Raw genomic sequence first — 21134 nt, forward strand, 5'->3', positions numbered from 1 at the left:
AGAACTCAGGGAACAATGACCAGGAGATACTGTAGAAACTCAGAGAACAGTCATCAGGAGATGCTGTAGAACTCAGGGAACAATGACCAGGAGATGCTGTAGAACTCAGCAAAGTAGCAGCAGTGGCTCCAGAAAGCTTTAAAGTGGTGAAGCCACAGAACCTGAAGAGGTGATGAGTATCGGGAGTGGCAGCAAGGAAAGCCGCAGACCCAGGTGTGAGCATGGCTTCTTCAGGAAGCCCCATGTACCACAAGCCAGTCAGCATGCAGAGGAGGACTGGAGGAAACAGGAATGGGAAACTGAGTCAGAGGTGTGAAACTAAACAAATTAAAAAGCATGCCAAAGCTCTAGATGAAAAATGAGTGTTGGGAAAGGTTGCTTTCGGTGAAAGATGCAATGATAACGTTCTCTCGTTTCCTACCTTTTGACATTTGTTGGTTTTCTGATCACAGAAAATGGGATAAGCCTTACTTGAAAATGAAAAGTGAGAGAAAAAGGAAGCAATGGCAGGAAGCAAACTTGGAGGGTGGATTGAGCCGTTACTTTTGTCTCCAGCTTGCGAGGAGCTTGCAGCCTTCGTATATGAGGGGAAGGTTAAGAGTACTTCGGTGGAGCCAGGACTCCAGGTAGACGCAGCAAGGGTGTGACATGGGGCAGGAATATTTTTTTAGTGGCGAGTTCTGTGACACACTGTATTGCTCCTACCTTCATGCAAAGCGCACTTCCCTCAAACTTCCTAGCTCGACGTCATAAAACTCAAAAGCTGCAACTCACCTGGACCAGACTGTTCACAGTGCAAATGCAGTTATCTCTGGCCTCATCTTTGTCAGGCCAGGGGAGACAAGATAGCTGACGGCACATGGCCATAAGAATTCTTAATCTGTCTTCAGATTCAGCTGTCAGTCACCATCACTCAGTAGCCTATGCTCCTAACTATTGACCTTGGAAGCAAACCCGGGTTCGAATCCCAACTGTACTTTCTGGCTATAGGAACTCGATTACATTCCTAATCTCTGAAGAGCTTGCTCATCAGTGGGATAATCATAGCTCCCTGCTGTCAGGTTGCAACAAGAAGAAAGCGGGGTTTGGCGAGGTGGGGCCTCACCCAGTGCGTGTGCAGGGCTCAGCAGTGTTCCCTGGTAGAGTGGGAGCAGCTTAAGACCAACCTGAGCCTTCCCCACCCAGCCTCTCGAATCCAGGCACTTTCCTGTAATTGCTCTCCTGACTTAAAAATGAATCCACTTACTGAAAAAGAGGAAATATTCCCAGGAGAACTGAAATCACCCTTAACTTCCCTGCTCTAAACTGCCTTTTTTTTCCAGTATTTTTCCATATTCTTTTTGCCTTTTTCCCACAAAGTAGAAATCAAAATTCTAAACTTAGGTTAAACCCTGGAGCATTGCGATTGATGCCTATCACATGCACACTGCATAAATAAACATGACCCTATTGTTAGATATTTAAATTGCTTCCATTTTTACCTATAGAAAGGGTACAGCAATTAACATCTTATTATATCAATATTCATGTGTATATCTGATAGAGCTAACTCTAGAACAGATTCCCGCTGATTGTGGTGATGCACACCTTTAATCTCATCACTCAAGACGCTAAGACCAGAAAACACAGAGTTCAAGATCAGCCAGGTCTACATAGCAAGACCCTATTCTCAACCAGAGTAAAAGTATTGGGTTAATATCCATAAGCACACATGAGGCTGCTAGTGTAGCAGTTGCCTTTCAGAAAGCTTATGCCCCTGGAGAGATGGCTCAGAGGTTATGAACACTGGTTGTTCTTCCAGAGGTCCTGAGTTCAATTCCCAGCAACCACATGGTGGCTCACCACCATCTTTAGTGAGATCTGACACCCTCTCCTGGTCTGCAGGCATACATGCAGACAGAACACTGTGTACAGAAAGCCTATGCCACTTTCTGTTACCATTCCCCCTCATTATTAAATCACCACATTCATCCATGACATGCATGCCAACATGAAGTATGATCATTTAAAAAATTTTTACAATATTTATAAATGTATACTCCAATCCAAATGATAATATTTCAGACAAATTCTTAAACATACTATTCATAACTAGTAATTCTTTTAAAATCTGGTATGATGAACAATGATTTAATCTCTTAATATTTACTCATGCCCTGCTATGATCTCTGGGTTGAACGGAACAAGTTCACTCCTGCTCCTGATCCATGGGATTCACACATACCCTGTTCGGTTCGTAACTGAGACAGGGTCTTTCGATGCAGTCCTGGCTGGACTTGAACTGTTCAGACATCAGCAAGCTATACTAAAGCCCTAATCTGAAGTTTATAAACTAGAACCTGTGCTGACTAGTCTACGTCAACTTGACACATGTTAGAGCTGTCTGAAGGGCGGGAACCTCAATTGAGAAAATGCCTCCATTAGATTTGGCTGTAGGGCAGTTTCTTAATTAGTGATTGATGAGGGAGGGCCCGGCTCCCTCTGGAGAGATCATCTGAGCAAGTGGTTCTGGGTTCTGTTAGCAAGCAGGCTGAACAAGCCATGGGAAGCAAGCCAGTAAGCAGCTCCCCTTCCTGGCCTCTGCCCCAGCTCCTGCCTCCAGGTCCCTGTCCTGCTCTGACTTCTTTCAGTGAGACTACAATGTAGAAGTGTAAGCTGAATAAACTCTTTCCTCCCTGGGTGGCTTTTGGTAAAGGTGTTTCATTGGTACAATAGTAACCCTGACCAGACAAACCCCATCCTTGTGGCTTTTGTCTACATAAAGAATTATGAGCTTCCTGACCACAAGCAAAGCGAAACTTTTCCTGTTTCCTGGCACAACCAGCAAAGCCTGCCATGGTGTATGTTTGATGCACCTGCTTCAGAAAAGCTTACAGAGCCTGGCATGAATCAAAGAGGTAACGTTGTGCCTGGTCTCACAGGTCTAGCATTCTGAGTCACACACACACACACACACACACCTTATAGGATAGGTAACTATACCTTTGCCAAGACTGGTGGGTGAGGAATGCCAGCAGGAAGCCCGTGACGTGGCCGACCAAAGGAAAAATGAAGCTGATGAGCAGAAGAGTGACGTCCATATTCCATCCCTTGGCCAGGACCACACCAATGACTGCCACCACCAGAAGGAGGATGCCACTCGCAATGGCCCCGACCTGCAACAAAGCAACAGGTGAGTGCTTGGTAGTCACACCTGAGGCTCTATTCTGCTAAGCCGTGCCCAGTGTAAAAGTTTAAGCTTTAGAAGTTTTAGAAGACCTCGGAGGCTGTTACATCCAATTTTCTGTTAAAATCACCTTCCTTCCCTTAAACATGGGGTGTGCTCCCCAGTGCCCAGTGAACAGGAGTGAATGCTGGAGGCAGATGCTTTCTCTTCCCGGGCTCAGCTATGATGAAGGAGATGTACAACCGAGAATAAGATTTCTGATGGCTTGTCTCTGATCAGAAACAGTGTATAATGGTACAGAAGATACTCAGGCATAGTACATGTAAATACTAAATAGGAGATAACAGAAATAATGTAAGGAGCCCAGGTTAGCTAACGTTGGTGCCTCCTAGTTTCCTCTCTCTTACTGGGATCAAACATTCTGACCAAAAACAACTAAGAGGAGAAAACAATTATTTGCCTTATGTCTTCAGGTCTCAGTCCAATACTGACAAATTCAGGGGAAGAACTCAAGGCAGGAATCACAGAGAAACGCTGCATTCTCAGCCTAATGTTTAGTTAGCTTTCTTTCTTTTTTAGAAATATTTTTCAATCATATTATATATACATTATGTATTATATAAATATATAATCTTTCATGGGTACATGTTGAAGACTTTAAAATACATTTAAACTAATCATCTTTTTATTTTGGGGAATTTCATACATGCATACAATGGACTTTAATCAATCCACCCACATTTCCTCCTCCTCCATCTTCCCTGTCTCACTACCACCACTCCCTCCCACTTCCACATGTTCTCTTCTTAACCCACAAGGTTCAGTCGCAGATGCCAGTGTGCAGGTAGGGGCAGGAAGGCCATCCACAGATGCCAGTGTGCAGGTAGGGGCAGGAAGGCCGTCCACAGATGTCAGTGTGCAGATAGGGGGCAGGAAGGCCATCCACAGATGCCAGTGTGCAGATAGGGGGCAGGAAGGCCGTCCACAGATGCCAGTGTGCAGGTAGGGGCAGGAAGGCCATCCACGGATGCCAGTGTGCAGGTAGGGAGAAGGAAGGCCATTCGCAGGTACCAGTGCAGGTAGGGGGCAGGAAGGCCATCGACGGATGCCAGTGTGCAGGTAGGGGGCAGGAAGGCCATCCACAGATGCCAGTGTGCAGATAGGGGGCAGTAAGGCCGTCCACAGATGCCAGTGTGCAGGTAGGGGGCAGGAAGGCCGTCCACAGATGCCAGTGTGCAGGTAGGGGCAGGAAGGCCATCCACGGATGCCAGTGTGCAGATAGGAGGCAGGAAGGCCATCCACAGATGCCAGTGTGCAGATAGGGGGCAGGAAGGCCGTCCACGGATGCCAGTGTGCAGGTAGGGGCAGGAAGGCCATCCACGGATGCCAGTGTGCAGGTAGGGGGCAGGCCATCTGCGGGAGCATTCATAGCCGCTGGGGGCTGAATCCCTGAAGCTCCCTCTCTCAGCTCCCTTTCTCACAGAGCCCAGGACTATCTGCCTAGGGATGGTGCCGCCCACAGTGGTCTGTGCCCTCCTGCATCAATTAATAAGATAAACTCTTCAGACATGCCCTAGAGCCAATCTGGTCCAGGAAATTTCTCAATTGAGGCTTTCTTCTCAGATAACAGAGCTGTGTTAAGCTGACAATTAAAGCTAAGTAGATGCTAAGGATAACGACTGTTTGCGGATCTTCTGGTCTAGGAAGGGCTCTGCTGCACGGGTGGCCATGATAATGGTTTCTTAGATGTCTTTAGACGTCACACCATCACAACCTTTACGTGCTGAGGTGCCAGATAAAGAACCCTAGCTACACATGGCTCCTCTCTACCACTTCCTGTCAGCTAGTTGCTGACTCAGCCTCCTGACTCTGGGTTAATTTTATTTAATCAAACAAATGTAACACGTCTTTGCATCATTAAACAAATATCCCACAGCATTAATGAATGTAACACATCTTAAATTAATATTCCACCACACTGTGTCCTCTCTTTCAAAAAAAAAAGAAATAAAAAGGCAATAAATCCAAAACTTTCTAACATGTGAGTTTAATTCCCAGGAGACTGAGAGCGATTTGGATCTTAGCAGGCTCTCATCAGTTTCATGGGATAGCAGACTCTGTAGAAGAGGACTTAGTTAAAATCCTGTCAATCTTGACTTGAAATGATTCAGAACTGAAGGAGCCCCTGGAGTACTAAAGAAAACAGAAACTAATTATTATGGTTTGAACAGGAAATGCCCCCTGCATGTTCTTATGTATGGTAGTTTGAGTCAGAATGGCCCCCATAGACTCTTGTTTGAATGTTTGGTCTATAGAGGCATATTAGGAGGTGTGGCCTTGTTGGAGGAAGTGGGTCACTGTGGGGGCGGGCTTTGAGGTCTCTTTTACTCAAGCTGTGTCCAGTGTGCTACACAGTCTCCTGCTGCCTGCCACCAAGATGTTGAACTAACTTCAGCTCCATGTCTGCCTACACACAGCCATGCTTCCTGTCATGACGATAATGGATTAACCTCTAAAATTAAATGTTCTCCTTCCTTTAATAGAGTTGCCATGGTCATGGTGTCTCTTCACAGCAATAGAAACCCTAGCTAAGACAATGTATTAAAGCCTATTCGCACTATTTTGAAAGGTCCTGAAAACTTAAGGAAAAAGGATTAACTAAATAGATCCCTGGGGAACAGGTTCCTTCTGGGCAGGTGCCTGGGGGAGGGGCAGGTCCCTGGGATTGTTTTGTTCTAGGCCCTTACCAGTGTCCTCTTTGTTCTAGGAAGTGACCAGCTCTCCTCCATCACACACTCGTGCCTCAGTGATGTTCTGCCTCAAGTTCAAAGGCTGTGCCAATAGGCCTGACACAATGTATCGTCTCCTCTTTGTGAAGCTGAGGCAGCAGAACTATGACCGTAGGCCAGCCTGTGCTACTCAGGGAAATGCTGCTTCAAAATCTTAAAAAGACTAAAATAATGATAGAACTGTGGGCTCTAGTTTATGCATATTATTTGACATATTTTAACATAAATCCCATACAATTGCTGAAAAGGTTTGTTTAGCGGGAAGAGGACAATAGAGTCTCACGTGGCCCAGGCTGGGCTTCTGCTTGTTATGTAGCACAGATGACTTTGAACTTCCCATCCTCCTGCCCCCCACATGTTGGGATTGCAAGCATGTGCCACCATGCCTGACTCCAAGACCACAAGCGCACAGAAAGGCTAAACTGGGGTATTTTCAATTGTTGCTGCCGCTTAATGCCCCTTTGGGAAAAATAATTAATGACAAAGTACTTGAAAAGAAAGTTTCCATGATTACACTGTCCTCTTGTTCTGTAAACATTTCCCACCAGGAATGCTCTCCTTTTAAAGGGACAGTGAGGAGCATGGGAAGGAAGGGGCCTTATCCTGTGAGTACAGCCCAGGGCTCCATGCTCGCACACAGGCACCCCCCCGCCCCCCCCCTCTCTTGCTCTCACTGGAGAACAATGCACACTGTCCTCCTGGGAAGGGAAAGCAGCTCCTGCAGGCAGAGTGAGTGTGGACTGAACCAAACCAGAAACTCCAAGCTGAAATAAACAGACATTTTTTGCCGAACTTCTAATTAACCCCCAAACACTCATTTCTTTGTAAATCTAAAATACAGCTGAGATTCTATTTCAGTTTTGAAGAAGCGTGAACTTGTGTCTTCTGGGTGGTTTGTCAAAAGACAAACGGCAGCACTGCACAGCAAGGGAAGGAAGGATCTCTAGGTTCCCACCATTCCTTGGCCACCCCTCAGCACTTTCGGGATGATGTCGTTCACACCGGGTACCTGATGAGGTCAGTGGCCTTTGCTTGTGTATACCAGTTACAACTCCAGTGGTGTGTGCCTGGGAGTGCTTTGGCCAGACAGCCCTTCAGCCTGTCCTAAGAAGTCCTCCATGTTCCCACACACTGAGGCTCCATTGTGTACGGCACAGGGAGGAGCATCACCTTGCTGGTGCCTGTGGGAAGCCCAGGAAAGGGACAGGTCCTGGCCGTCTCAGGCCTGTGTGTTTCTGTCACTAAGAGCATCATGTTTTCCATGGTGTCACAAATGTGTGTGGGCCAATGGGAGTGACGCGGCGAGGCTCCCGGTCAAAGGGCGGGAAACGACTGTACTGGGACAGCTCATTGGTTCAGCCTTTCGTCTCTGTGTCTGGTGGTGGGCTGTGTGTAGAGGGGGCGGGGGATGCTGACCTTAAGAATGACTTTCGCTTGCTTTGGCCACCTGTAATTCACAAAGATGCCGAAAGCCACTGGAACAATCAGAGACCCGAGGGTAATTCCTAAAAAGAAAGAAAATCTATCAGACAGTGTCCCTTCTCACCCTAATGCCCCACACTTTCCCAGCAATTCCTATTTCAATTAGTTCACAGCTTTGAAAGACAACTTTTGAAGAGTGTGTGCTACCAATAAATTCCATCACACCTGGGCCACCGCAATCCTCACAACCAACCACGGGGGTTTCTGAGACAACAGAAGTATGTTTGAAATGAGAGTGGCCCCTTTAAGTCTCTTTAATTCCCAGTCACAGAGCAGGGCTCATAAGAACATGGACCGTGGTGTGTGGACACCTAGCCACTGTGAGACATATTGTGAGCTCAGTAAACCTCTCTTCCTCACAAACGTTCTCTCTCGGGTATCTCACTCCACCACCAAACACGAGCACACAGGGGTCTGGATGCTAGAGGCAGAATCCTGAGTTAGGATCTCAGTGCGAGGCTGCCTGATCTTCATCAAGTTCCCGAACCTCACTAACCCAGAATGTAATAGGATTGGTTTAGATGATGCTAAACCACACAGAGGGAACTGTAATTATCCATATGATTGCCATTGCTCTTTCTAACCATCACACAAACCCCATACAGACCTATGCTCTGGTATGGAATGGTGAGATTCTGCTTTAGGTCCCAGGACCAGGTGTAGAGGTAGAGGCAGAGGGGCATCATCCCCAGGGCAGCCACTGTGGAGCAGGTCGTCATGCTGATGCTACAAGCGGAATGAAGATGGTTAGGAGGGAGAGCCAGAAGCTGAGAGGTGATCCTTACGTTAGTATGCAGTGTTGGGCCGGATGTGGTGGTTCATGCCGTTAATCCCGGGAATGGATAGAAAGAAGCAGGTGGATCTCTGAGTTCAAGGCCAATCTGGTCTACATTGTGAGACCCCCCCCCATCTCAAAGATTTAATTAAAAATGTAATCTTTACCAAAAACCATACCTAGAACCCACTTTTTCAAAGCAACTACAAGACCCATTTTCCTAATAATTACATGGGATTGTGGGTGACTACTCAGAGCTCACTGCTCTTGGGTCTAAAGGAAGCAAGCCAGAATTTCTTAACCCCCTTTGGAACTTGAATAGGACAAGTTAAAATACCAAAGAGGTAACTAAACACCTATTTGTGCTGAGTACTATTAAACATTAAGAAGCCGTCGGAAGACTTGTGTGAGATTCCCCACAGAAGAGCCTGTGTCTCTGGCTCCTGATGGGGAACACTGGAAAGCATGAAGCAAGGTATGGAATCTGAGACAGGGATTCCGTGAGAGATTGTGGACTGGATACAAATTCTCCTTCCGACTAGAAACAGGAATTGACATGAAATGACTCCTTCTTCTGTAGCGGGGCACCTCCAAAGCAAATGTTCTATTTGTTAGATAGAAAGCCTGCGTTGGCAGAGCAGACTGCTCGAGATGTGGCCAGGCCCTTTGACATCTCCTGAGAGCAGGCAGATCTCACTGTAAGCTTATTATTACACTTACTTCTCCAAGGCCCACCCTCTTTCAGACTTCCAGCCTCTTCTCACCCTCCTCCCTGCACAGTCTGCCTTTTCCTCTTACCTAGAGGGAGCTCTTTGACAATCAGGGTAGATAGGATTATATATGATTCAAACCTTTTCGATAAATTTACTCTTCATCTTTGGCTTTGCTCATGATATTCGTCGTAATGAATATTTATATAGCTAAAGCTGTTGTGTATTTTTGCCAGGTGTGGTGGCACACCCCTTTAATCCCAGTACTCAGGAGGCAGAGGCAGGTGGATCTTTGGGCGTTTGAGGCCAGCCTGGTCTACAGAGTGAGTTTCCAGGCCAGTCAATACTACATTGTGAGACCTTGTCTCAGAAAACAAACAAAACGACAGACAGTGTCTAAGTTCTCATCCTTGTAAGGATGTCCTCCATTCCTGGGGCCTTCAGACATCACCCCTACGTTTTCTTCTTTGTACCTGACAGGCTGTGTTTATCTATTTAACTCATTTTAAGTTTCTCTTTTATAAGATATGAAGCTATTTTTGTCTTGAGAGCAAGTGTGTGCATACACTTTTCTCACTAAGCCGAAGTGCCTTCTTCAGCATATGCTGATTAAATGCCCAAGTCTATTCACAAATGTTTCGGAAACTCTAATCTAGCCCACTGGTAAGTAATTTTGTTTTTTCCTAAACAAATTCCACACTTTCTTGACTATATTGTTTCCATAAAATATAGGGTTGTTGGGCAATAGTGGCACATGCCTTTAATACTAGCACTTGGGAGGGAGAGGCAGGTGGATCTCTGTGAGTTTGAAGCCAACTTGGTCTATAGAGTGAGTTTCAGGTTAGCCAGGGATATACAACGAAACTCTGTCTTGAAAAAGAAATATACAGGGTCAGTATTTCCATGTAAATTTTCCTTTTCAAATTTTTTTCTTCTAAAAAAATCCTGCATAGTTTGCACTCTACATAAAGCCTAAAAATATTTTATTCTGTTCAGAGTAGTCTCTGAGGCTAATCCCAAACACCCAAAACAAAACAAAGGTGTCTTCTGCTAAGCTAGAGGAAGTTCAGCATTTTGACACAACTTTCAAGCCTGTTTCCATGGAGTTGGTACCCTGTTTCCATGGAGATGGTAGCTAGGGAAGTTTTCCAAATGCTTGACCTATGCTGTGTGCCTTGGCTCTCCGCTTACCAACTCCTGGAAAGAACCCTACCTTGCATCACTTCAATCTTGAACTGCGGAGTCTGGAATGCTCCATGCCACCCCTATATGGTTTTAGCTCCAGCAACGAAAGGCTGAGATTCCTCGCTGTAAAAAGCTGTGGAACCTTGTGCCCAACCTCCATAGAATAATTTGATCTGTGATACATTTGATGGTGGCTCCAGAGGGACGAGAGAAGTTCTGGTGCCCTCCCGTTTCCTTGTAAATACCGACCATGTTGGAGAAGCACAGAAACTGCACCATGCATAGTGGGAAGTCACGCCTTACAGTTCCTGCCAAGAAATTCCATTGAGGCATCAACAGAGGCTGTGGCTTGCTTGAATCTCTCCACTGTTCACATGGTGGAAAAATCGCTGGCATTATCTGACCTCCACAGAACAAGATTCCACTCGCACCAGGAAGAATGGAGCCATCCGCAACTATTGCAGAGAATGAGACAGGTCCAGCAAGACTGGACAAACAGGTAAATCCTGAACCTCCCTTACAGCAAGGAAATGCCACAGCCACACATTCCACTAGAAGGCAGCAGTCAATACCATTCTGCAATTGGGACTTAAGTTATTCAAATGTTATTTCAATTCTAAGCCCCAAAAATCAAGAACTCCAATTCTCCAAACTAAAGGCATGCCTGTAATCACAGAACTCAGAGGGCGAAGAGCGAGGGGAGGCGGGCATGGAAGTTCAAGGTCATCCTTGACCGTGTTTCAAGTTTGAAGCCAGCCTGGGCTATATGAGACCTGTCTCAAAATAAATAAATATAAAAATAAGTATAAATAAAAAAATAAAATGGAAAGAAGCTCAAGAGAACTTTATGGATCAAAGTTGGCCACCGTGCTATACACATACCACCACTCAAGTTCAGAATCCTCTCTGTAACTAAGGATAGACACATACATCCTCCATAGATATCTAGATGTTGTGTGAGCTGTCCTGAATCGCATTAATAAACAGTGTTTGTTGGGGGGCGGAATTATTGTAACACTGGCAAAAGACACTGCCACCGTGTCTCTCACTCCCATTTATCAAGGCCGTGCCACCACTAGGCTGACACTGGGCATACAAGGAACTGAGAGACCTGGCAGGTACGGCTAGCAAGTTGCACAGTGATAAGACCTTCCAACGGGTGACTAAAAAGTTACATATTTGGCAGGATGGGGACAATGGACAGGTAGCGCCATCAGATAGTTGGATAGGGCACTCAGGAGGCATAGGCTAGCAAGCGGGTATTTATGAACTCAAGGCCAGCCTGCTCTACACAGTGAGCTTAGGGCAGTCAGAGCTACATAGTCAGACCATCTCATAAAGGAAAAGGAAGTGGGGGGTGGAAGAGGCTTGGGTTTACCGTCCCTTCCTTGGCCCTTTCCTATGGGGCTTAAACTACTTTGATCTACTCCACACACGTCCACGCTGGAAAGCTGAAAGCAAGGGCACAAATGGTGTGCCGTTGGACACCCGTGTCACGTCACATCATTTACAATAGTCAAAAGGTGGCACACACAGGTAATGCCAACACTCAGGATGGCAGAGGAAGGAGGATCCAGGGCGACCTGATTGCCACACTGAGTTCCAGGTGATCCAGGACTACACAGTGAGACCTTGTCACAAACAGGACATGAAAGGAAGAACCAACTCAGCGCCTCCTGAGGAGCGAGCAGGCAAAGCAAGATGTGCACAGTGGAGAGTGTTCAGCAGCAAACAGAAAGGAATTGTAACCGAACGCTCTGAGGAGGATGACCCCAGAGGGTATTCCGCTCGGCTAAGTAGCCAGACCCAGAAGACAGATCTGTGAGTCACGTATAGAAGACATCCGGGAGTCAAACGTGACATAAAGGGAATGGGTGTGCAACGTGAATGTTCCTAATGTCACTTTAATATTGCTCAAATGCTACATTATATTGTGTGTATTGTATAATGATCTAAAGATAAAAGAGAACCTCAGAGAGTCCTCTACCAATATGAGAATCGAGAGCCAGGCACAAAGGCCCAAGGCTGTGATTCTAGCAACTGGGAGGCAGAAGTGGGAGGATTAGGAATTTAAAGGCATCTTTAGCTATGAATGGAATTTGAGGTCAGCCTGGGCTATGTGATCCTATCTTATAACAAATCCAAACAAACATGGAAGCTGAGGGGCAGTGAGATCAATGGCCCCGTGGTGCTCGGCACGTTGAGCAGACACAGTGTTCTGTTGCAGTTTCTTTCTAGACCAATTAGGGAAACTCATACTATGACTGGAGCAGACAGATCAGGCCAGCTAACCCAGAGGGTATCTGAAGAACATGGGCAGGTGGAGATGGGCAAACCAGGGTGTGTTTAGTGAACAATGAGCAGTTTCATTGGGACTGGAGGCCACTTGCATCTAAGGCATTCCTGGGAATACACCTGGAGAGCCGCGGTAACCTGGCCAGTTCAGTAAGCACTGCGAACACACGGCACGATGTCATGATGGAAGTGTTATCATTCCCAGTTCCAAGAACGGAGGCCGGGCGCTCTGCCTTCTCTTTCTAGGGAGAGCCACATCCCGTGTAGTGCCAGTCCCAACATGGTAAAGGCCAAAGGGATTTGTCCGTATCGGGGCTCCTGGACACCAGAGCTGCCTTCACCAGGGGGAAGTGGATATTGTTGCCATCAGTGACCCTTCTGTTGACTTCAACTACAGGGTCTACGTATGTTAGCATGATTCCACACGCAGTAAGGTCCTCAGCACAGTCAAGTCTAAGAAAACAAACCTTGTTGTCCATGAGAAGGCCATCTCCATCTTCCAGGAGTGAAGCCTTCCAATATCAAATGGAGTAATTCTGGTGCCAAGTATGTTGTGGAATCCATGAGTGTCTTCACCACTGTGGAGAAGACTGGGTCCCCCTTGAAAGGTAGAGCCAGACTCATCATCCTTGTCCCTTGAGATGACACCCCCATGTTCGTGCTGGGTGTCAGCAGGCCCCCTGGCCAAAGTCTTCCATGACAACTTGGGCATCGTTCTCAAGAGCCACTTTTGTCAAACTCGTTTCCTAGCGTGACATCAGACTAACTTCCTGGTATGACAATGAAGTTGGCAACAGTGACTGGGTGGTGCCCCTCATAGTCCTCACGGCCTCCAAGCAGTAAGAATCCCTGAGCAACCCAACTCCAGCAAGAACATGAGAGGAAGAGAAAGGCCCTCAGCTGTGGGGGAGTCCCTGTCCCATTCAGTCCCCAGTACATTGAGCATCTCCCCTCCTGGTTTCCATCCCAGACCCCCAAAAGAAGGGGAGGGGCTTAGGGAACTCTACTTTCTCAAGTACTGAATACCATCAACAAAGTTCACTGTACAAAAGAGAGAGAGAAACAGAAAGAGGCTTACAGTTGACAACTGCTTTATCTATTTACAACGAAACAATAACAGAGAGCCTGAGTGTGGAGAGAACACTGTGAAGGTGTAGCTGTTGGCCATGGAAGAATTCACTAGGGCCTGACCCCAGGAAGCAGAAGTGGAGGATGGCAGGGAGCCAGAGTTGTGAACAGCTCAGCTAAAGGGTGGGCCTGGTAGAGGGAAGAGAGGACCAAGCGAAGGAGCCGAAGACTAAGGCAAGAAGCCCAGGCCTTGGGAAGAAGCACAGTGGGCCCCGGGCCTGCTGTGTACCTGACTCCGTGCCCGGTACCTGGCCTTGTCATACCCAGCGTGTGGACACCCGCTCAAGTCCGAAACACCCGGTCAAGGTATGCGGGTGGAAAACCACACGCGGACTGAATGAAGCGAGTGAAAGCAACAGAACTGTACTTGGGATCATCTCTAAGAGCTTTGCCGCGGTTTCCCCATCTGTGAAATAAAGATGTGGGATGAAGCACACTTCGATTTCCTCCAGAATGATTGTCACTGCCTGGCCGCTGAGTTTTCCTCCATGTGATTTTAAATTGGTAATCAGTTGTGAAGCAATGTGCCAAACACGGACATTATTCCGCTTATCAACACAGAATATTCTGTTTCTTGAGATTTAAGCATTTATTAGTGCTAGATCCATAAGCTTCTGAAATCTAACTTTTAGGACCCACTTTAAAATTCCTACTCTGGGAGAATCAGCCTGGGCTACATACTGAGTTTGAAGCCAGCCTGGGCTATACATTGAAGTTGAGGTCAGCCTGAGCAATACAGCAAGACCCCATCTCAAAAATACAAAAGGAAGTAACTATTATTTCATTTTTATAATTTATTCTGTATTGTTTGTGTCTGTGAAGCTCAAAATCGAACTTCAGAAACAGGAAAAGCACAGGGTGGGGCAGTCAGTGGTGAAATGCTTGCCAAGGAAGAAAGGAGGAAAACAGCTAACATTTACTGCACGCCTACTGTGTACCTAACTCATGTAACATTTACTGCGCGCCTACTGTGTACCTGGCTCATGTAACATTTACTGCATGCCTACTGTGTACCTGGCTCTGTCTCACATGTATGTGCGTGTGTTCTCAGACAAGTTGCTACAATCAGCATGTAAACACCAGGGCTGGGAGATGGCTCAGTGGTTAAAGCACTGGCTGTTCTTCCAGAGGACCCGGGTTTGATTCCCAGCACCCACATGGCAGCTCACCGCCATCTATCACTCCAGTTCCAAGGGATCCAGTGCCCTCTTCTGGCCTCATCTGGCCCCAGACATGCACATGATGTGATACATAAACACACATGCAAGCAAAACACTCACAGACATTAAAATAAATAAATCCCTTTTTTCAGTTTAGTTTAAAAGTTGATTAATCCAGAAGTGATGGCGTGTGCCTTTAATCCCAGCATTTGGGAGACAGAGGCAGGCACGTCTCTGAGTTCAAGACCAGCCTGGCCTACAAAGGAAGTTCCTGCACCGCCAGGCTACACAAAAGCAACAACAACAATAACAACAAAGCTGACTGAGGACAGAGTTGGTGCCAGGCACGCTGGCGTATGCCCGTAATCCTAGCTCTAGGGAACTGAAGGCAGAAAGGATCAGGAACTCAAAGCCACCCTGGGCTATGTGAGACCTGCTCTCTATAAAACAATAAATAAATAAATAAGATAGGGTTGGTAACAAGAAACAAAACGCACTCTGTCTTCCACACACATTCTGTCCTCTGGTGTTACTATGACAATGCCGATGAGCCAAGGATGTTGGCAATAAATATTCCCTTTCCCAGAACAGAAGTGTTTCAAAACCCTGCTAAAGACTTCGGCTCAGACTCCAAACAGATGATGTGGTTGTGTTGCCAAATGTCATGGAAAAAAACTGCCTAAGTTACAAACTGATGTGAACCAGATGTGAGCTCTGCTCCAGCGTGAACTCTGCTCTACTCCTATTGTTGAGCTACTTCTTCAACTTGAACGTTTTTCCAGAATAATAAAAGGTCACTGACAAGGTGACTCTGAGAAGCTGGGAGATAAGACGAAGCCCAGGCTTCCCGGTCCCTACAAACACCAGCTTCCTTTCTTTCCAGAAACCCCGGGACCTAGACTTCTTCACTGACGTGTGAGCGCTAATGGACAGCTTCACTGAGCTTCAAGTCGCGGCATCTGAGTGGAGATACTAAACTATCAGGAATTTTTAAGTCTCTCTCTCATAAGTGGGTAACTGAATAGGCATTGCCATAAAGTTAATTTCTTGTCTGTAATTAAAATGTAGAGGTGACATCTGTTCAATACACTAAATATTCAGTATATGCAAGAGAATTTGAAACGAGACCTGAAGCCGACTCACTAAGCTCAGCTCCCAGTTCAGCCGTCAATTCTGACTCATTCATTCATTCATTCATTCATTCACTCATTCATTCATTCATTCATTCACTCATTCATTCATTCATCATAGAGTCCGCCTCAATTAAGTGGTATACACATGCAAAGATTTAAATTTGTATGGGTCATTTTCCCTAGGCAGGATGTAAATGTGTGTATATAAGCAAAAAAAAAAAAATCCAGAAAGACTATTGTTTTTAACTCTGTTTTCCCCAATAATGAGTCATCAATTCTTTCTTCAAATGTTCTACTTCTCATCAAAACGTTTGACTCCAAGATTGTGTGATTCGCTCACCATCGTTACAGTGTGGATAATTGATAAAGCTTCATTTCCCCTGGAGTGTTTATCTGCCCCATATGTAGACATGAAATCTAGCTTAAACGCAGAGGAGGAAAGGAAACAAGAGAGTTGTCATCCTCAGAGCTCCACGCCACTCCCTAAATCAGTCGTCAACCGCCCAGAGTCCTCTGCACTCGTTTAAAATGTGGCTTCACAAGAAGGGTTTTCTGGAAACACCACTGAGAGCAATGTGGCCGAAAGAGACAAAATGAAAAGACCAGAACCTCGTGGGCTTCATCCTGACGATTTATCTTGCTACCATCACCAGCACTATCATCAGCTATATGGTGTTATTGGTGATGTCCAGGGAATGCCAATGGGCATAGAAGGAGAACATGCTTAGGAAATATCGTTGCTGCATATGAACCAAGTCCCTTGCATGACTCAGGATAGAAAAGGCTGCCAAGAAAGCAGAAACTGATTGCAGCAGGACAAGCTCCGAACCGAGAAGGGCTGCCCAAGTCTCTTCCCACTTAGAACCACCCAGACATCCCAAAGGTGTCCCTGACTGGCAGGCATAGACAGGGGCACCCTGCCCAGCTTCCCTGCTGTGTCTTACCTGAGATCCATATCTCCATCAACCCAGAAGGTCAGAACATTCGAGATGGTGCCCCCAGGGCAGCACCCCATGATGAGGACAGCAATAGCCTGGAAGGGTTTCAGAGAGAAGCTGAGGGCTAGCAGATACGCAGTCAGAGGCATGAGCCCAAACTGGCAAATCAGCCCCACCGCAATGCCCCAGGGTCTTCTGAAGTGTGACCACAGCTTCCGAATCTCCACCGAGCATCCAAAGGAGAACATGACCAGGCCCACCATCAGTGCTGACACCACTGTGAAAACAAGCTTCAGGGTCCCGTGGCCCTCCATCTGCACCGGCAGCTCGTCCTCCATGCTGTGGGCAGGGCAGCTGGCATTGCTTGAACAGTCCACGCTCATCTCGTCTCGTGAATTAGACAGCAGAGACAAAGAGGAACGTCAGCCCTGAGCATGCACAGGGCAGGTCTATCCGGATGCATTTCCTAATCATGCAACAAGTGACGCTGGAGAGTCCTTCCGATTGCTATTGGCCAACCCCGTGATTCGGCCTAATCTGATCAAGTTATTCACAAGTGACATTATAAAAGCCATGCAGTCAGGCAGGAAACACAGCAAGGATGGCAAGCGTGCCTTTCCATTCTAGTCTCACTGACCACGGAATGTTCAAGTGCTGGGAAGGAGACAGACAAAGTGGGAAGACTGGCCCCTGTTGACAACATCACATCATGTTCTAGGGAAATAGGCCAGATGCCAAGACACAATTTCTCCAAATTCAGTAGGGATTTCAAACAGCCAGAGTACAGCGTTCTATGTGGCCTGAACGACTAAGTCAGGAAAAAACAAAGACAGCTGTGCCAAAGCCACGCCTCACGGCACTCACAGGCATTTCAGAAAGACAAGCGAAACAAGGCCAGTCTGGAAAATGTCAAGGAGGCTGAGGATAATTTCGAGAGATTTTATACTAGCCTTTCCTTTTTCTTCTTCTTTTTCTCTCTGAGGACTTGTGTCTAAAGCCAATAATTAAACACCTGCAAGAATGAAATGGTACTAGGCACTTGGCTGTGTCCCGTAGAGCATGCGGAGACTCGTCTCTCCCGGCATTATTCAAGAGAGCTGTCATTTTCTTTGGGAGACTTGAGTCTACTGAGGCACACACCCTTGGGCCACCTGATGAAGTCTGGGAGCCTTGGAAATGCCTGGATGACGCACGTCGTCTAAAAACACTCCTGAGGTGGTACAGTGGCCCTCTGTGCGTTCTAGCCAGGTCCGAGGGGACATCAGACAAGGACAATAGGACTCAGAGAAACAAAATTCCTGTCAGCTGCCACCCTCTTCTCACTGGCAGCAGAGTGGGAACAAGGCACACTCTGTCAACCCCTCTGCTGCCTTAAGAGAGATGCTCATTGCCCACTGCGGGCTTAGGCTAGCAAACCCATGACAAACCGCTCAAGGGCTGCTGCCTGCATTGTGTGCGCTGGTGGAGTGCAGGCGACATCCTAACAGTAGGTCTGGAATTCTCAGCACGGGGAAGGCAGAGGCAGGCAGCTCCTTGTGAGTTCAAGGCCAGCCTGGTCTATTAGTAAGTTCCAGAACAGGAAGGGATATGTAGAAAGATCCTGTTCCCCCTTTCTACCCACCCCTAAAAACAGAGGTAAACCTGTGGGAGGGAAATCTTGAAATTGGCAATCACAGAAAAGACAGGCTGCATAGACATGACCCAGTATGAAAGGGCTAACTCAAGATCTTTTCAAAAGCTAAAGTTCAGAATCTGATACCTCACAGAAAAGAGACAAAATCCTAGAAAAGAAAATTTACCAGAACCAGGCCTGAGGAGCTAGCTCAGTGACACAGGTCTCCCTAGCCTGCCAGGCCCGAGGGTCTAGCTCAGTGACACAGGCTAGCCTGCCAGACCTGAGAGTCTAGCTCAGTGTCATGGAGCTCCCCTAATCTCACAAGTCCTAGCTTCCTTTTCCAGAACTGAAACCACCTGCTTGTAGGAACTGAGGGAAGCAAGACATTCTCCTGTAGGTCACACATCAGGCTGAAAGGTCATCCAATATTTCTGGAAGGGAAACATACATAGAAATAGACTTGTAGTTACTATGGACCTAAGATGTTCCCTAGTAAATAAGTTTAAATATTGGCAAAGGCTAACTTGTTCTTCTTTGGGGCCAGACATTCTTACCCATGGAAGTCCTGTTACTTAGACACATATTCTTAATTATAATAACATTGTATTCATAAGGCAGAAACCTAAAAGCAAATGTCCAAACAGAGACTAAGGACTTTACGGCACAGCTAGCAGTGAGATATTATGGGCTGTTTAAGAGATAAACATTTTCACAAGTAAAAGTGTTATGATAGTTAAACAAGGGGAAAAATCAAGATAAAATGGTATGAATAGAATGTTCCCAGCTATCTTAAAATAATCAACAGAAGTGTTTATTATTGGAGGAGGTATAGCTCAGTGGTGGAGGACAAGGTTAGCCTGTTCAAGGCCCTGGGTTCAATTCCCCCCCACACACACACATACACACACACACATACACACACACATACATACACACATACACACATACACACACATACACACATACACACACATACACACATACACACACACATACACACACACAAACACACACATACACACACATACATACACACACACATACATACACACACATACACACACACACACATACACACACACACACACACACCCCACAATTGTTATCACTGTTTTTAAATAAACAGGAAGAAAGGTCAAGGTGATGACTTCTAGCTAAAGGAGACTGATTTTTATTCCCCTGTATTTTTTACTCCATTTGCCATCTCTAAAAGGACAGTTGGTCACTGTTTCCAGAAGCAGAAAATTAGGAGGCTGAAGAAAGGAAGCTGAAGAAGCTGTGGTTAACTGCAGTCCTTCCCTAGAGAATGACCTGATGACGTGTGGTCGTGAGGAAAGAGACTGTCGCCCTGTTGCAGTTCCTATATGGGTTCTTAGCGTTGCAGGGATGGGGAGTAACAGATACCAAAGGCTTGCAGATAAGGGACACCGAAGAAACGGAAGGTCAGCCAAATATGGAGGAAAGGTGACCTGCCAGGTCACAGTCAGCAGAGGGAGGAGAGCAGAATTGCTAGGTGCTTCCCCTGAACAGCCCAGGATCCACCTTCCTGGGCAGAAACAGCCAGGAGCAGAAAGTAAGCTCTGATGAGCCAAGTGCCCGCCCTGCACCTACGTCCGTGCAGAACAGAGCTTTTATCCTCTTCCTAGATGTCTTTTCTGGCCTCAGTGTACCAGATCATATGTTATTTAGATTGTAACTATAAATTCCCAACCGTTGTTTAAATGCTGGAGTTATGTGAGGGGGCACATTTATCACAACTTGTAATAAAAGAGAGGAATCAGGTTTGTCAACAGGAGAACAAATTCTAACACAGATGGTCCATGGAAACAGACACGTTAGTGTTCCAGTGCGCTGGGCCCTGCCGTGGGCTCTGTCACTCGGTCCTCCCAGCAACCTGCCCAGTAGACCACATCAGGACTCTCGTTGACCGTGAGGGAAATGGTCATCGAGGAGACTAAACAGCCTGCCGAGATAGTGAATGAGGCAAGATGTGGAAGCCACTTGAAAGTCTACACTATGAAATAACTAGACACACATGGGACATGCTAGCCCACACCTTTTGTCCTAACACTCCTGAGGCAGAAGCAGGTGGTTTGAGGCCAGCCTGGTCTACAGAGTGAGTTCCAGAACAGCCAGGGCTGTTATATAGAGAAACTCTGTCTTAAAAAATAAAAAACCCAAAAACATAAAATAAAAGACAAAAGCGTGAAGTTTTATTGTATATCCCATTGTTACTGATACTCAAATTAGATGCCACACCCCATCACTATTAACCTTCGACTCTTGTATATACAAGTACTAAGTGCAGGTGTGCAGTAAATAAACAAGTGGACACAAGAAGAGTGTGCTGGAAAGGGCAGCGCCCTAACTTGTTCTCTTTGTGAAGCAGTTACTTGGTTCAAACACTCACGATCCTAAGCACAAAGACTGTTTCCTAGCATATATTATGGGTTCTACACTGCTTTACAGTAGCCTTGCTAAGATACATAAGCAATCTAGGCATGCTCGCTGACACCTATAATTCCTGCACTTGGGAGGCTGAGGCAGGAGGATTGTCATGAGCTCCAGGCCATGCTAGACTGCAAAACAGCACCCTGTCTAAAAACATACGAACAGGCAAAGCTATAGAAACACAATAGGCAAGGGGAGACAGATCCAGCGGCAGACTGAACAACAAAGGAAGGTTCATCCTGGCCTTCTATACTTCATTCTTTTTAATGAGTTCAACATAATGGTGAGTTTCATATATTTAAATAAT

General features: G+C 46.3%; 1 protein-coding gene across 1 annotated transcript in view; it reads right to left on the reverse strand.

The window, feature by feature from the left end:
• Slc10a6 (solute carrier family 10 member 6) overlaps nucleotides 1-17144 on the reverse strand; it is a 19899-nt gene extending 2755 nt beyond the window's left edge. Inside the window, exons 1-4 of the mRNA XM_005359622.3 lie at nucleotides 16768-17144; nucleotides 8045-8163; nucleotides 7372-7460; nucleotides 2983-3155 (exon numbers count right to left, since the gene is read on the reverse strand). Coding sequence (XP_005359679.2) covers nucleotides 2983-3155; nucleotides 7372-7460; nucleotides 8045-8163; nucleotides 16768-17144 — 758 coding nt within the window. The remainder of the gene's footprint in view (nucleotides 1-2982; nucleotides 3156-7371; nucleotides 7461-8044; nucleotides 8164-16767) is intronic.
• Nucleotides 17145-21134: the final 3990 nt, after the last annotated feature.

The sequence above is a fragment of the Microtus ochrogaster genome, linkage group LG1 (assembly GCF_000317375.1).
Source record: "Microtus ochrogaster isolate Prairie Vole_2 linkage group LG1, MicOch1.0, whole genome shotgun sequence".
NCBI classification, from domain to species: domain Eukaryota; kingdom Metazoa; phylum Chordata; class Mammalia; order Rodentia; family Cricetidae; genus Microtus; species Microtus ochrogaster.